This window comes from Accipiter gentilis, chromosome 6 (genome assembly GCF_929443795.1).
Source record: "Accipiter gentilis chromosome 6, bAccGen1.1, whole genome shotgun sequence".
NCBI lineage: Eukaryota > Metazoa > Chordata > Aves > Accipitriformes > Accipitridae > Astur > Astur gentilis.
Genome location: NC_064885.1, coordinates 24,655,651 through 24,671,424, shown reverse-complemented (window position 1 = coordinate 24,671,424; position 15,774 = coordinate 24,655,651). Strand labels below are relative to the sequence as shown.

Sequence of the window (15,774 nt, the reverse complement as noted above, 5' to 3'; positions counted from 1 at the left end):
ACGCATTTGATTTCATATACTGGCTGTGGGTCTAGATGGAGTGTCAGATTTTTGTTCTGTTATTACAACATTTGAAAAGGAAAGTCATAAACCATCATGTGTCTTGGATGATTACTTATGGCTGAATTACAGAGAGTGGATGGGAGGTTTATGTCTAAATAATGCCTAATACTTGGGGAGCTTCTTGTGCATTCTGACTAGAGTTACTGCTGTGGCAGAGAAGTGTGTTCCTTTCTTTTCTAAAATCTTAGTTTTCAAAGGTGTGTTCCAGACAAGTATAGTCTAAAACTGCTTTGAATGTGGAGCTTTTTTACTGTTTGCATGAGAGGAAACATCCTGTATGAAGTGGCTAAATAATTTATGGCTCTGTTCTATAATTGTAGCACATCTGTGACTCTCAAACACTTCTGTTTTCATAATCTGTGCATTCATAATCTGTACTATTCATATAAAATGTGGCAAATGGCTGAGGCTTTTTGTGCCTTGTTTTTATATGTGCCTATGTTTACAGTTTATACTTAATAATAATCACGACACTAAACTTTTATTCTTTTAGGCTTTAGTTTACCCTGGCTTAATTTGAGGAAAGCTTCTTGTCTTTGTTCCTAGCTATTCTGCATATTAAAAATTCTTCTTATCTTTGTTCCTAGCTATTCTGCATTCTAAAAATTATCCATGTACACAACTAATTATTCTGAAGTGCTGATTGTGGCAAACTGACAAAAGAGCAGAAGATCCTGTGAGTTTGTACTGTCACTGCACTGGCTGAGAGGATTGTACAGATATCAGTGTAGAGAATTGCCTTTCTGACACTTAATGCAATTGTATCTAATACTTAAAAAGCAAAAAATAATCTCCAATTATCTAGTATTCTGATCTTTAATGTGATTAATCAAATTATATCTATGTGTATGGGTAACATAAAAATGGATGATCAAAAGCTGTTTAAATAAAAAGGCTAACTACTGAGTCTTAGTAGTTAAATGTTGTAAAAAGGCTAAATTATTCAGATGTCTGATGATGCTGTCCTATAAATTAAATAATCCTAGGAAAAGATTTTAAAAAAAGAAAATGTGACTTCTGTTAAAAAGTTCTGAACAATAAAGAAAACTTCTGTGGGCTCAAAGCTACTTCTTGTTCTTTTTGGTGGTTTGCTTAAGGATGTTATGTTGAAGCACTTATAGATGGAAGTATGGAAAAATAGTGCATTGTTTATTAAGAATAGGATCAGTTCTATAATGGCATCTTATGATTGTGCCATTAGTACTTGTTGTAAGATAGATAAAAAGAAATTTTTGTTTAACCTCACGCTTCATGTAACAGAAATTTTAGAGGAGTCATGTATGTTCAGCGTCTGTTTCCAAGAGCAGTTTGCTGTTAAATGTTAAGTAGCTAATTAACAATAAATGCTCTCATCACAAGTCTTTGTAAACTTCTATTCAGAGAATCAATGGTGGATGCTAGAGTTTAGAAGAAGGGCTTTTGCCAACTGAAATGTTGTTCATGAAATCTGTTAACTTTTATCAAAACGAAAATGTGCAGAAATGAATAGATTTTAGTAAAGGACTATGCTCAGGTTAGGGAGTGCTTCTGAGGAGCCAAAACCAAATTTTTAATTGCTAGAATCCTTGAAACAGAATTGCCATTTGCTGTCCACATCTGCTGGTTATCTTTCTACAAATAAAGTTACATCCCTGTAGTATTCCAGTCATGCTGGTTAATTAAGAATAGATGAAGAGACTAGGTAGAGGCAATGTATTTGTTCAGATGTTTTTACAAATAGTTTTCAAGCTTGGAATGCAAAAGTTTTTATTTTTGGTGTGGCACGGTTAAGAGCTATATTTATGCTTTATGCTTATTTAATTGCTAGATGAAAGTTGTGCTTACTCAGCATTGTTATTAGAAAGAAACCAAACACTTTAAAGATGAAAATTATCTAACTTGTCAACAAGAAAACACAATACTGCGTACTGTCTTTACAGCCTGTTTAATTGTAAATAAAATGACAGGTGCAAACATGATCAATACAAGATATAGGCACGCAAGCAAGTTACTATAAACTATGCTTGATTTTGAACTTGCAGACCCTAATGCCTTTTAGTTACAGTCATCAGGTTCCGACTGCTTGATGAAGGCACTAGTAAGCCAGGTAGCTTACTCTATATCATTGACAAGAGTCAGCTGTCTTGAACTACCTTGTTTTTACTGCAGGGTGAGGACATTCTAAAACTTGTCTTTGTGTATTGACATCATTATTAATGTATAGTACATATAGAATTTTATTTAAAAATACCATTGAATAAAAAGTACTGAAACCTTTCATCTTAATTCAAGCATTTAATTCTTGTGCATCTCATACTTCATTGATTTCTTGCTTTCTTGTCCTTCAGCAATCTTGTAGCTTGATGTGGATGCTCTTCCTTCACAATTCTCAAGTCTAGTCTATTATATCTTCACACAAGTGTTGTAAATGTGTTTTTTAAAAATAAACACACAAAGCTTAGTTTACAGCTCTCTAAACCATTTGATCATAAGCACCATCACTTGTGTTACAATAAAAAAAATCTTGAAGTTAAAAAGTTTGCAGGATAGTATTTTTAAAGTTCCCTTCATTGTAATGTACACTTCATAGTCTAGTGAAATCTAAACCCACGACATGCAGTGTCATAGACATTACGTAAATCGTGTATGTGTGTGACAAAGAGACTGACCGATTTGTTGGCCAAGCTCAGTACAGTTTTGTTGTTTTTTCTGTGCAGTGTACATCAGAGATTCAGAGATGCAAAGGACTGTCCTAAACTTAAATGGGCTGAAATGTGCTGGTTTGGGGAGATACTGGAGCATTACTGAAAAGGAAGAGATGCTTGGGATGTTCTCATGTCCTATAAGATTTCTTGATCTTACCAAACATTTTTGTTACTGTCTGTTGCTGGCATGCCAGAATGCCTTATGACCTGGTGGTCATTGCTGATACAACTGGTGGAGGTCGGTAACAACCGTGCATGCTATTTCAGAATAATAATAAAGGCAGGCATGCAAGAAAACTTTTGGTAAGGGGGGCACAGAGCCAGTCATTGTGGCAGTGTTGTTGAGTGCAGAAGAAATTGTATGGGGTACTGGTGCAGAAGGTATGGGGTAAAGAAAGCATGGCTATTCTGGGGCTTATAAAGATATGTCTAGGATCCTTGGCAAGTTTTAAAATTTGCTATCGTGGTGTTGCAGAGAGAAGGGGAGAGAGAAGATAGGAATCTTTTACAGGCAGTTTGAAATTATTTCCATGACATGTATGAAATAGGGAGGAATGACATGAGGAGTCGTGTAGGGGAGAAATTAAATAGTGAGCATTACGGTGTACTGTAAGCCTGACTGACAATGTATGAAGTGTTATCTGCCTTTATCTTTCCTTAATGATGTTTAAGATGATCTTGTGCAAGTCTGCAATTATATGGAGGGCAAAAGGATGTGAGGGAATTGCAAGAAAGTAAATGCAATTCAGAATCATCAATATTCTTCAGTAGTTTTTTTCTTTCAGCAAAAGGATAGCAGCTGCAGGGGTGAACACATTTCTGGTAAAGTCAGAGTTAATCTGTTAACTTAGTTGGAACTGTAAGATTTTAGAATACTATCTTTTGGACTACTTGGACTTTTGTAGAAGATGAAGAAACTCCATAATAAAAGTGCTGAGTCCTGGAGGAGTTAGTTCAGAAAGAGATGTTTTATCCTGCTGCTCCCCACAGAAGATTCTAGTTGTCCTTACAGTAGTGGAAATTACATAATTGAACTATTTGTGCTGCTGCGTCAGGCTGGGCACTGTAAGAGAGAAAGTACTAGGCCATAAGTCTGCTTTGTGTATACTTAATAGAGAGTTATTCAAAGGTATTGAAAGCTTATGCCAACAAACTAATCATAAGAGATTGGTGGGGGAGGGTGCTATATTTCCTTAAGAGCTATATCTAGTAGAAAATACTGTTGAAGTTATATACGAGATTTCATCCTTGCAAATACAAGAAGACCTTGTGTAGATCATGAAGCTGCTTATTTATTTTTGAGACTGTATATGGACAGTCCTATTTAAGCTGGATATGCTTGCCAGTTTACTGCATAACTGCAGAGATTGTCATAGAAATCACTATAGGCTCAGCTAATTGAAAGCAACATTCTGCTGATAAAAATCTTTGAGACTGAAGTTTTCTTGAAGCTTTGGAAGAGCAGCAGCTGTGTCTGTGAAGGGCTTCCTTCTCTGTAGAAGTGTGTGGATATCCAGGTTTTTTCACTACAAGTTATTTATTCCACCAAAGTGGTTTGACTCTGCACCTTTGCATGGCTAAGCCGTTTTGTCCATTATAGTAGTTTTTCTGTAATATTGTTGTATTCATGGCCCGTACAAGGAATGTGTTCAATGCTTATTAACTAAACAGCTGTTGTAAGCAACAATTTTGGTTGGCTTTTGTAGCAACTAAAAGAACAGCTTTCCAAACCTGTCTGCAGCTTAAAATAAACCTAGGAGAAAGTCACTGAGAAGCTTCACAGAGAGACTCTTTAGTTTTGTTGTACAACACCATTCCTGCATTTAAAACACATTTGCAGAAAGCCACATGGCATTCTGTATGGAGCAGAGGTGGCACAGATCTGAGTGCTCCTGTGTCTGCTTGGAAGCAAGTTGCCATTGCTACCTGGTGGCAAGAACCCCCTTTTGCTACCAGTGATTTGGCACTGGCTGGACTAGTAGGATTATTGTGATGGGTGTGTGTAATTATAAAGGCACACAGCCTCTGAGTTGTTAAAGAAGAAAAAAAAAAATCTTTGATCCCTGAAGAGTTCTGTGATGGCCTCATACACTTGGATAAAATTGACCAATCCCTACCCTGGTTATCTGTGCTTGTAAACTAATTATACTCTTAGTTTTGCTTTGGTAAATTTTACTAGTGTGGGTGATCTCCCAATTAATGTTTTCAATGTTTTTCATATTGACTAAAGAAGTGAAAGCAACCATGTCATGTTTGTTTCTCTTGTTCTGGGAGATTCTGTGTAGTCTTTACAAGTATGACTGGTGAAGTTTTTAATGCATATTTACATTTTAGCTGAAAACTACATAGATCGGATGACAACAGGGCACACATTTGAAAGACCAAAGGGTAAATGATGATCACTATCAGAAAGAATGAGGCAGCTAAGCAGTGCTGCTTGTGACTTATAACTGCATATTGTGTTTTCCAAAAGCAAGGAGGAGAGGCCTTGCTCAGGTCTGGGGAGTAGGTGTTTGAAGATTTCAGAAAAATTTGAACAACCTGCAGACATGCCTATATTACCTAGATTTAATAACAAGGTAAATATTATGGGGATAAGTTTCCACAGCTTCTCAAAGAGACCATTGTGCTCATATGATATGCCATTCTATGTTTCTGGTTTGCTCATCTGAGTTTATGGAGTATATCTAGTAGCGTGGCAGACTGAAATTTTTGTTATGCTGGTTTTGCCTAATAACTTTATAAAACTTAAATGTCAGAATGAAGTCTGTCAGGTGGTTGCATCTGATGTTGGTGCAGCTTGTGGCTGCTTGTCGTGCGTGTTTTGTTTTCCTATTTGAATTCTCTTTACTTGTGCAATAGTGTAAATTTTGGTATAAATGCAAATCTATAAATGTAAAAATACATTCTGTTTGGTCACAACAGAGGGCAGAATGTCAAAAGTCCATTCACATTTTGTTAATTCTGGAATAATATTTTGTACGTTCCCTCAGGTTTCTCCTTTACATGAGTTTAAAGCTTGAGCACTGTAGTATATGCGTACTGCATGAAAATCAAAATATGAAACTGGATGTTCTTTTTTGTTAGTAGGGAGTAGTAGCGTCAAAAAGAAATAAAGCCTGAAGTTGATGGGACAAATGAATCGACTAGGAAATAAGTTTGTAAAAACAATGATGACTTTCTCTTGTTCTCCAGAGTCTTGTTGGTGATTATGGACTATTAGTATGAGAGTCTGGTCTTTACCAAGTGATTGATTGTTTTCTTTCAGAACTGTTGTTTGCTGTAACTTTATGCTATCTCAGCATGTCTTCCTAAATGCCATTATGGCCAGTTTTCCACCTGTGCTTGTTCCCGTTTGTAACATTTACCAGTACTACCCGATATTCTGAAATTTCTTCTGATAGTAAAGTTACTGTTAATTGAAACACTATAGCATAGGAAATTAAACCTTTGAGGAGTTGTAAAAAAATTTTTTTAACATTTGAGATTTCATGTATTCCTTTGAAATGTAATATCCATTTTTATTTTGTAGCTCTTGGTTTTAGCCAGGTTTTATTTTTTCCACAGAAATGAAATAAAAGGTAGGGATGGTGAGCACCCAGGAAAAGCAAGAACTTGTTCGTAATATTCAAGTTCGTAGAGGAAAAAAAAACCAACTGTTTTTTGTTTTGTTTTGGGGTTTTGGGGGGTTTGGTGGTTTGTTGTTTGTTTTTTTGGTTTTTTGTTTTTTTGAAGAAAAGCTTGTTAAGATTTAAATGATGCAGGAGAAGCTGCCTTGGGTTTATAACAATTTACTTTTTTTCTCTCTTCAGGTGCGAGAAGATGTGTTAAACTCCTTGAATAACAACTTTCTACAAACACTAAACCAAGCATGGAATGATCATCAAACAGCGATGGTGATGATTAGAGACATTCTGATGTATATGGTGGGTATTCTGCTTTTTCACACATTTAACTTGGTGCAGTAAATTGTCTTTTGACAGAAGTAAACAAATGAGCTGGAGGGGTAAAAAGCAAGGCATTCTTACCGGTCTTCCTAAGACTACTGTCTGTCCCTTGTTTTGAATTTCCTGTGTGCATGCGAGACTGTTATGGGTGTGTGACCAATTATAATTGGATTCTTCTTTCAGGTTATCTCATTATCACTTGAAAAATGCATCTGAAAAATGGTTGAATTTTGCAGTTCTTAAAAAATAAGCTAGTCAGACCCATTCTGGCAGGTTATAGATGCTACTTGCATGTTTTAGTTCACATAGTGGCAGTTTCTTAGTGTGGAAAGCATAATAGTGTAAAGTCTCCTCAAAATTCCGATGTAGTTGTTCTTTAACGGCTTGAAGAGGATAACTTTGCTTAGGTACAGTCTGTGTCCTTGAATGTTAAATTCTAATTGAATCCTTTGCTGTTCATATAGAGCTTGGGTACAAGATCAAGCAGAGTACTTAGATGATGATGGGATCTTGGTTGTATTAGCTGTGAAGAAATCCTACTTGGTTAATAAGCTACTAAATGTTAAAGAATTTGGAGTAATTATTGTAGCCACATAGCTTAATTTTTTATTATTTTTTTTTAAGTTGTGAAAAGACCACATACCTAAAGATAGAGGGCTGGATAAAATGCCTTCAGTGACACTTAATGATACATGTATTTTATCTTGCCAAAAGGAAGAATGGGAGATTATTTTGAAGATATACTATCTTCACTATAAGAAGTCCTGGAATCTCTTATGTTTGTGAAGGACAAATACAAATCAATTGCTGCTAGCTGCATATGGGTAAATTCAAGAATAGTTAACGATTAGAATAAGCTACCAAAGCTAGTGGTGAATTTTCAGAAACGTTAGAGGACAGAATCCAGAGCTTTCTAGGGGAATAGCTGTTGTGTCTTGGCCAAATACTATGTATTATTTCAGTACAGGAGGTGCTGGATGTTCCAATACAATGTTATCTGCTGCTCTTAAATTCAATAGATCTTTGATCCCTCAAACAGTGTCAGAGAAAGCTGGCCTCATCAGCTGTTCTTGTTTTAGTGTATTGACCAGCATATTGAGGACCAGAAGTACCCTTTCTGAGGAAGGGTCACATGCTTCAGTTAGCGCTTCTGGGAGGAGATGAGAGCTGTTTCCTAAGTATTTTTTTGTGCTTAGGAGAGCAGTGCCTTGACTTTTGTTCAAAGCTTGCAAGTGCTATTAGAACAGCCAGCCAGCCTTCTCTTTGCCACCAAAACTCCAGAAGGTGGAGACCTGCAGCATTCCTACAAGTGCAAACTGAACTTCATTGGGTTGATTGTATTTTAGATTCAGAACAGAATAGTAAACAAATAAACTTGAATACCTCTGGAATATATAGTCTTTCACGTGCTGTTTGACAGTTCCTAATTATTTCAAGTGGGTGTTCAGTTGAGGCCTCCACTTGACTAATTATTTGCCTTTCATAGGCTTTTTCCCTTGTACCAAAATGAGACCCAAGAAAACAGAAAAGATGCATCTACAATAAAACATATTTATCGTATAATAGTAAAAATATAATAAATTTTTCTTTCAAAATGCTTATGTAAACTTGTCAAACTTCAGGAGCACTGATGTCTTTGTTAAACATCTATAATGTAACATGGGGTTTATGATTGTAAATTTAATCTTTATTAGATATAACTGTCTAATGCAAGGAGCCAATACAATGGGTAGACTCCCTCCTTTTCTTTGACTTGTAGGGGCATAAGATGAAGTGTCATGAGAAAATACATGCTTTGATTACAAATTAAAAGTATAAGCTATGGTCTAAAATGGGACTAGTCTCAAAGATTTGCAGTTTCACCTTTGTCACTGGGATGTCCTGTTAGCCAAACATAATTCTGTTTATTGAAAAAGGTTAAGAGCAGGAAACTTCTAGTCTTGAGTATGTATTCATTCAAAAAGCTTGAAAAAGCTGCTAGTACCAAAAAATTACAAAGCAGAGGAATATCTGTCAAAGAGTAGGACCTGACTGCTCTTCAAAGAAACAATTTTCAAGAACTTTATAAAATAAGGAATGGTTTGTTCTTTTATGATATTGAGTCTGAATGAAATGTAGTTTTATGATATGCTTATGTCAGAAGTTGTTTATACCTTTTTATTCAAGCACAGCTATATAATTTACGTAAAAAATACTTCACTTAAAAAAAAAAACCAAAAACAAACACAACAACCCCACTGTATAAACTCAGTCACCAGGCATTGTTAATTGATATGCTTGTGTTCCACCAGGAGAAGTATATGCAATTTTAATATGTCTATAAATAAAGGATAACCCAACCCTCCTCCTCTTGTTTTGTAGGCTGTCCCAATTACTTACCCATCAGTTTCAGGAAATGTATCTATTGGTAACCAACAAGCCACAGTTTGACATCAGTGAAAGTAAAACAGTTAATATCCTCTTGAATTCTGATCTTAACTTTCTTAAATTCTTGCTTCAGCCTAGTGATTGTACCTTTTAAACTAAGCTGTATCTGTTTTAATGCTATATTTGTTTTCCAGCTTATTTTCACCCATTGTCTCCCATATGGTCTAAGTCAAAACAAACCTCTCTAACCCACCTTAATGTCTTTCCTCTGTTTAATTTTGCCACTTCTAAAATAAAAAATAATTCAAATAGATCTTTTTTAGAAAGGTATATATTTTGTACAACGGGGTTTGTGCATTGTTATGATACTTGGTGACTAGAATACTTGCCGTTTGAGGTTTATGGCAGGATTTCATTTTACATGCAGAACCTCTTCCACAAGACACTTGTAAAGCTTGCCTTCTAGTTGCATTTTAAAAAAAAGTCTCATGTCTCTTGTGTTGTGGTTGCTGCCTGGTAGAAGTCTGCTTGGTTTCAGGTCTGTTGTATAATGTAGTTCTAGTGTGAGGTTTTGCAACCTGGAATTGCACAATAAAGGCAAATCTAAATTTCTTGAGATATTCCAGTTTCATGGTTGAATTTCAAGTTTACGTAGTTCCACTGTATTTTATAATATATGTGTACTAGCTCTCCTCCTTTTGTTTTACATGTTTAGGCAACAGTAATCAGTGGCAGAATAGACGTAATAATCTCTGTAAATTCATGGTACTGTCTGCAGCAAGTGGTGAGGTACCAAAGCAGTGAAGTCCTGTCCTAAGTAGTATCTTCACTAAGTCAAGTAATGTACTAAGACATGTTGAAGTAATGTACTTCAGTTGGGCATATCTGAAATTTAGTCTCACTTACGGCTGCAGTGTAGGTAAGCATACCTACGATAGGTTTTATTTAACTACTGTATGTAACAGTAGTAGCGGAGGTGGAGTTCTTTGGTTCTTCTCTTCAAGCTACATGACCGTGCGTATTCTTGGAATGTCTTATGGAAACTGGGCTAAACTTGATTCTGTGGTGTCCTTTCTTTACTACTTGTATTTGCTAAATTTAAAGCAATTTCAGGTATGCAAACACAGCAGTCACACCCCTGGCTGCATTATGGGCATATGGGTACTGCTAGTTAAGCACTGTCAGAAGTGAACAACTACTCTTGCGAATACAGCTGTGTATTTCACAGAGGGCACAGCGTTGCCTTCTCATCTGTGTGGTGCACAAAGTCAGTGTCTTGATTTAGGCCAGCACTGACAGATCAGCTATGTGAGTTTGGACCTCGAGGCATATGACTGTTGTTGTTCATGGTTTGCGCACAAGGTAGTAGGGAGAAGTGTTGTTTTTATTTTCAGAACTAGGATCAAAGACACTTGCTATATATATATATATACGTATGTATGGACAACAGTGTCTGAAGACTACATCATCCAGGTAGTACATCCATGGGCAAAATGTGGCTGGGGATATCTTACAGTAGGTAACTTGCTTTAGTTGAGATCAGAATTATTCTGCAGTGTAAGCAGCATTGTAATTTATGAATAATTGCTGTCTGAAACTCCACCCTTGTTTCCTGAGAGTTACTCTTACCTTTAAGCACCTGCTGCTTCTCCCCGTGGGAGGTGATTGCTGTTCAGTAGCATATAGCCTTGTCAGTCAAACCTGTTCCCAAATGGGGCTTCCTGTCTCTAAGATTACTTTTTTTTAGGTTTGGGAGAGCTTCCAGTAAACAGTAAAAGTGATCTGTTACCAAGGGTAAGCAAATCAGCAGTATCAGAAACATTAATGCTGCTACTGTAATTTTTGGCATTGTGGAGTGGTCTGGCTTACTAAAGAGGCATTGCTATTGCATTAAGAAGAGTTTCTAGTGCAGTTACTATTTCATTTCATTTCATAATGGCAGTGTTTAGCACTGCCACAACATAACATATGCAGATGAGTCATGGCCATGGCTTTAATCCATTTTGATACCCTGCTGCCTGTGCTTCAGAGGCCTGAATATTCTTTGGAAATAATATATATGTTCTTTTCTCCTCAAGTTATATAGTATATTAGGCACTTTTTTTTAATTTCGTCTTTCATCTCTGAAAATGTATTTTAAGTTTGCCTTACTTTAGAATCACATTTATTTCTGTTCTTGATGCAAGTGTCTAAATAAGGGAGTGAAATAAATAACCCTGTCTTTAAATAACGGGGAAAAAAAATAGAGTAACACATTCCAAAGACCTAGACCAACATGTGTTGCTAAACTGACTTCATGAGCCCAATTAGTAAACTTTTTTCTTTGAGACAGAACTGAACTCACTTCATGGGCCACAGAGTAGGCATATCTGACCTGTTCCCGTCTTGTTTTTTCGTTTAAATTAAGTGCTGCCTGTCTGAAGGGAGTGAGTGGGAAATCACTTGTGAATTGTGGAATCTGGTGTTTTGCTTTCCTCTGGTCATCAAGTGTCACTCTGGCATATAATTAGCATACAAGTAATTTTGCCAGAAGTCCTTACGTACAATTTTGCAGTACCAATCCATAAATGTTTTGATTGTAACTATTCTCATTTTGGCTTTACTTTTTCTTCTGTTCATGTAATGATGCTATTTTAAGGAAATTTCACTGAATATTGAGGGGGAACTGTCTGCCTAAAAGGAGTGGTAGGAAGATGCATGGGAGATGGGGAAAAATTAATTAATTTTTCTTAATGAACAAAGAGAGGTGGATGGAAGGGGTTTGAGTAGGTAAGTAAAACATCTTTCAGATCATGCCATGAATTTTGTCACTATTTGGAGATTCTCCTGCCCCCAAACTAAGTGGCAAGGCTGTAGATTTGTTCTGGCATGCTTTATTCATAAATGCTATGCTTCCACTCTGAAGCAAAGTAGAGTTGCTGTGTAAATAAAGTTTTGGAAAATGGGACTGATTTTGAATTTTGAGGGTACTTAAGATCATGAAGAAAGGAGAGAAGATTAATTTGATTATTTCTGCATAGTGGAAATATGACCAATCTCTTGCAATTTTGAATAGCATATGTGTACTGAATTTAAAATTTTATTGCTGTGTATGCCTTCATTGCAGGACCGTGTGTATGTGCAACAAAATAATGTGGAGAATGTCTACAATTTGGGCTTGATTATTTTTCGAGATCAAGTTGTACGCTATGGCTGTATTAGGGATCACCTGCGGCAAACTCTGCTGGATATGATTGCAAGAGAAAGGAAAGGAGAAGTTGTAGACAGGTAAGATGTTTGTAAGTGACTGCATTTTGTTGTAAATAACGCATGTCAATTTTTAAGAGTGAAGCAAGAACATACGCAAATAAATCATTACTTAAGTCTGTGTTTGTGATCACAGGATAAATTTCTTCATAATCCAGGATAACATATTTCTTTGTATATTAAGGTTTAGCATAATGGTAAATGGGGAAGCTTGTTAATATATATTTTAATATTTATCTTGTGGTTTTCATTAAAACATCTGTTAAATCTCTCCACTACCTCCTTATGCCAGAGCATTTGGTTATAAAACAGAGTTTTGACAATTCTCTGCCTCCTGCTACCCTGTATTTCCTTTGTACTGAGAGATTGTTTCATTTTCTTGTACTTGTTGATTTTTTTTATTATTGTTGAAGCTTACTTTTTTAATTTGATTTCCCTTCTTCATGCTTTATTCATCTGTTTCTTTGTAGTTTAGTTGCATCTCTGAGCTTTTGAATCTGTTTCTCCTGTTCTTTGACCAGTTCAGTAGATGTGGAGTTTTGTGCCACGCTTTGCAGATACTGCAGCTGAAGTAACTTCAAATTTGCAAGTTTTCTTGGGCTTCTCCAGTTTCAGAGCAGCTGTTGGGTGTGGAGATATGTAAGCTCCATGCTGCTTTGGCTGCAGCTCTGTGACTGAGATTGCCCAACATGCAATTTATGAAGAGAAAAATACTCACTGGCAACAGCTGTGCGTATTGTCCCCTACTGCCAGAAAGTGGAATTTTTTCCTGGATGCAGTTCTTTTGTTTTCACATTTTATTGATGTGTTTATATGCCTAACCAAATGCTGAACTTGCTGATAGATTTTCATTTTGTGGCTTTTTTTCTTTTGTTTTTGTTTTTTTTAAAAAAAAACCAACCAACCAAAAACCCCAAACTTTGCACAGCAACTTCAATCTGTGCAATTGTTTTGAATTGCTCAATTCCAACCTACCTGTGCAGTTTCCTTTGAAGTGGTATTTTTGGTTATTTTCTTGTATGTTGAAATACATTTTTAATAGTTTTCTGAGTTAGTAGAACTTGAGACCTGCTTCCCTATCACTGTATTTAAAATATTTAATAAACATTGTCAGATCCTTAGTTTAGAACAAAACAAACAATCTTGCTCCTGTAGTCTTGAAAACCTGTCATGTACTAAACAGATTTAGGATGGACTTTCTATTACTATATTTTATTTAAGTTGATACCATGTTCTGAGTTGTTATTCTGCTGTGTACTCTGTCTTACAAGCATGTAGATTTCTCAAGTTGTTAACAACTTACTTTTTGGCAGAGGCGCAATAAGAAATGCTTGCCAGATGTTAATGATTCTAGGTCTTGAAGGAAGGTCAGTCTATGAAGAAGACTTTGAGGCTCCGTTTTTGGAGATGTCTGCAGAATTTTTTCAGGTACAGCAACGTTGTCATAACATATTTGGAACGTTGTTAGAACTGCCTGGAATTGTGAGAATTGGCAGTACTTTTAAGTAATTGCTGCTTATTTGATGAGTGTGTCCATCTCCGTTAAGAAAAAAAAATAACTAACTTTGTGGGAAAGGTAACACAAATTTTACAGCATTACCATAATTTGAATGTAGTTTTGAGCTATGGGTGCCAATAACATGTAAAGTAATCATCATGCTAATCTTGTGCCTGCTTTGGGCTATTTCATGCAACTTAGTCTATCCTTGCATTGCAGTCACAGTCTTTTTGAAAGACCAGTTCTAAAGGTTCAGACTGTTTCAGGCTGGGAATGGAGAGGGGAGACTACCTGTCAAACTGCTTTTGAGGAAGCTTTGTTTCCTTCATAGTTTCTACATTTATGAGGGGTTTTTTGTAATAAAATGAACCGAGTCAAGGAATTAAGTGTATCCAAGCAGCTATCCAGTTGTTGGCCGACCACTGAATAACATATTTTAAATATTTCCTGATTTTTTTTCTGAGATTAGTTTCAGGAAAAAAGCCAGTTGAATGGTTGTTGAGTGTAATCATACTCATCTATTGTTGGAAATTGATAGAAATTGTAAAAGCATGTTAAAAGATATCTAGATAACATAATTTGTCAGTCTCCCAGTTCTTACGCAGTATCGACTATCTGTCATATCCTCTGATCCCCAAACTTCTTTGAAAATCAGAAGCATATGTTGTACAACCATTTAAAAGTAATTGTATTCTGTTTTTCATTGGTGCTACATAAAATTAAGAAAAATAATTACTTTCATTTAAGTTTTATTTCTTAGCTCCACCATAAAAAAAAAAAAAAAAAAAAAAAAATCTTTCTTCCAAAAGACTATGCTGACCACTATGGATAAAAGCAGTTTGACATGAATAATGTGCTCAGCGTTGTCACAAATGAGAATAGTGAGAACTGTTGATCCTCACAACTCATAAATATGCCATAAACTGATACTTGAAAGGAATTTTTGCCTCCCCTCTCCCCATCCTTCTGTTTTCTTTGGACCTGTGGCTGAAACTCTAGTTGGTGACTGGAAACTAGTTTGGCTTAGGTTGGTTTAGTATGAAAAATACCATGTTCATATTGCATGTACCCCCTTATGTATGTAACACAATTGGCGTAATAGAACCTTTATTTTGTATTAAGCATGTATGTAAATCTTGGGGGTATAATGATCTCATTTGTTGGACATGCTGGGTTTGATTTGAACTTGCTTATAAATGCTGATCTGAAATAACTAGTACATTTCCTTTTTCCCCTTGAAAAAAAAGTCTAAAGTACTAATTTGTGTTAATCACAGATGGAAAGTCAGAAATTTTTAGCTGAAAACAGTGCTTCTGTATATATAAAGAAAGTAGAAGCTAGAATTAATGAAGAAATAGAACGGGTGATGCATTGTCTGGATAAATCAACAGAAGAACCAATTGTGAAAGTTGTTGAGAGGGAGCTTATTTCCAAGCATATGAAAACTATAGTGGAAATGGAGAACTCTGGGCTAGTTCATATGCTGAAAAATGGGAAGACAGAAGGTAAGACTGCATCATATGGGAGACAGAAATGCTTACAGTACTGCTTATTGTTTTTAAGCATAGGATAAGTCAAGCTTAATGTTTGTGTTCCTGTGTAATTGTAAAAACACTTCAGTGGCTCTGTTTTGCAAACATCTGAGAATATTACTTCAGAGGCTTTCAGAGGGCTCTTAAAACAGAGCCCATACATATAACTCTTGTCTATTTAGTACCAGATAAAAGTACTTTTTTGCTAAGCCCAGTATCTCTTAAGAAAAGTACAAATCTGTTGTAGTGGTCTTTATTACCTGTTTTCCATGAGCCATTTTATTACTTTCATTCCTCTAGTATGTACCTGTCAAAATGCATCGAAGTTTTTTTGGTCCACAGGCAGTTGTTTAAAAAGTGCTAGTGTAAATTACTTAATAGAAGTATTGCAGGACCAATTCTTCAGGAGAGGGCTTTGTTAGAAAAAAGTTGGCTGC

General features: G+C 35.9%; 1 protein-coding gene across 1 annotated transcript in view; it reads left to right on the top strand.

The window, feature by feature from the left end:
* Positions 1-15,774, top strand: part of CUL3 (cullin 3) — a 57,780-nt gene that overhangs the window by 21,087 nt on the left and 20,919 nt on the right. The window contains exons 3-6 of the mRNA XM_049802828.1: positions 6,560-6,673; positions 12,168-12,328; positions 13,621-13,735; positions 15,082-15,310. Of these exons, the coding sequence (XP_049658785.1) occupies positions 6,560-6,673; positions 12,168-12,328; positions 13,621-13,735; positions 15,082-15,310 (619 nt within the window). The remainder of the gene's footprint in view (positions 1-6,559; positions 6,674-12,167; positions 12,329-13,620; positions 13,736-15,081; positions 15,311-15,774) is intronic.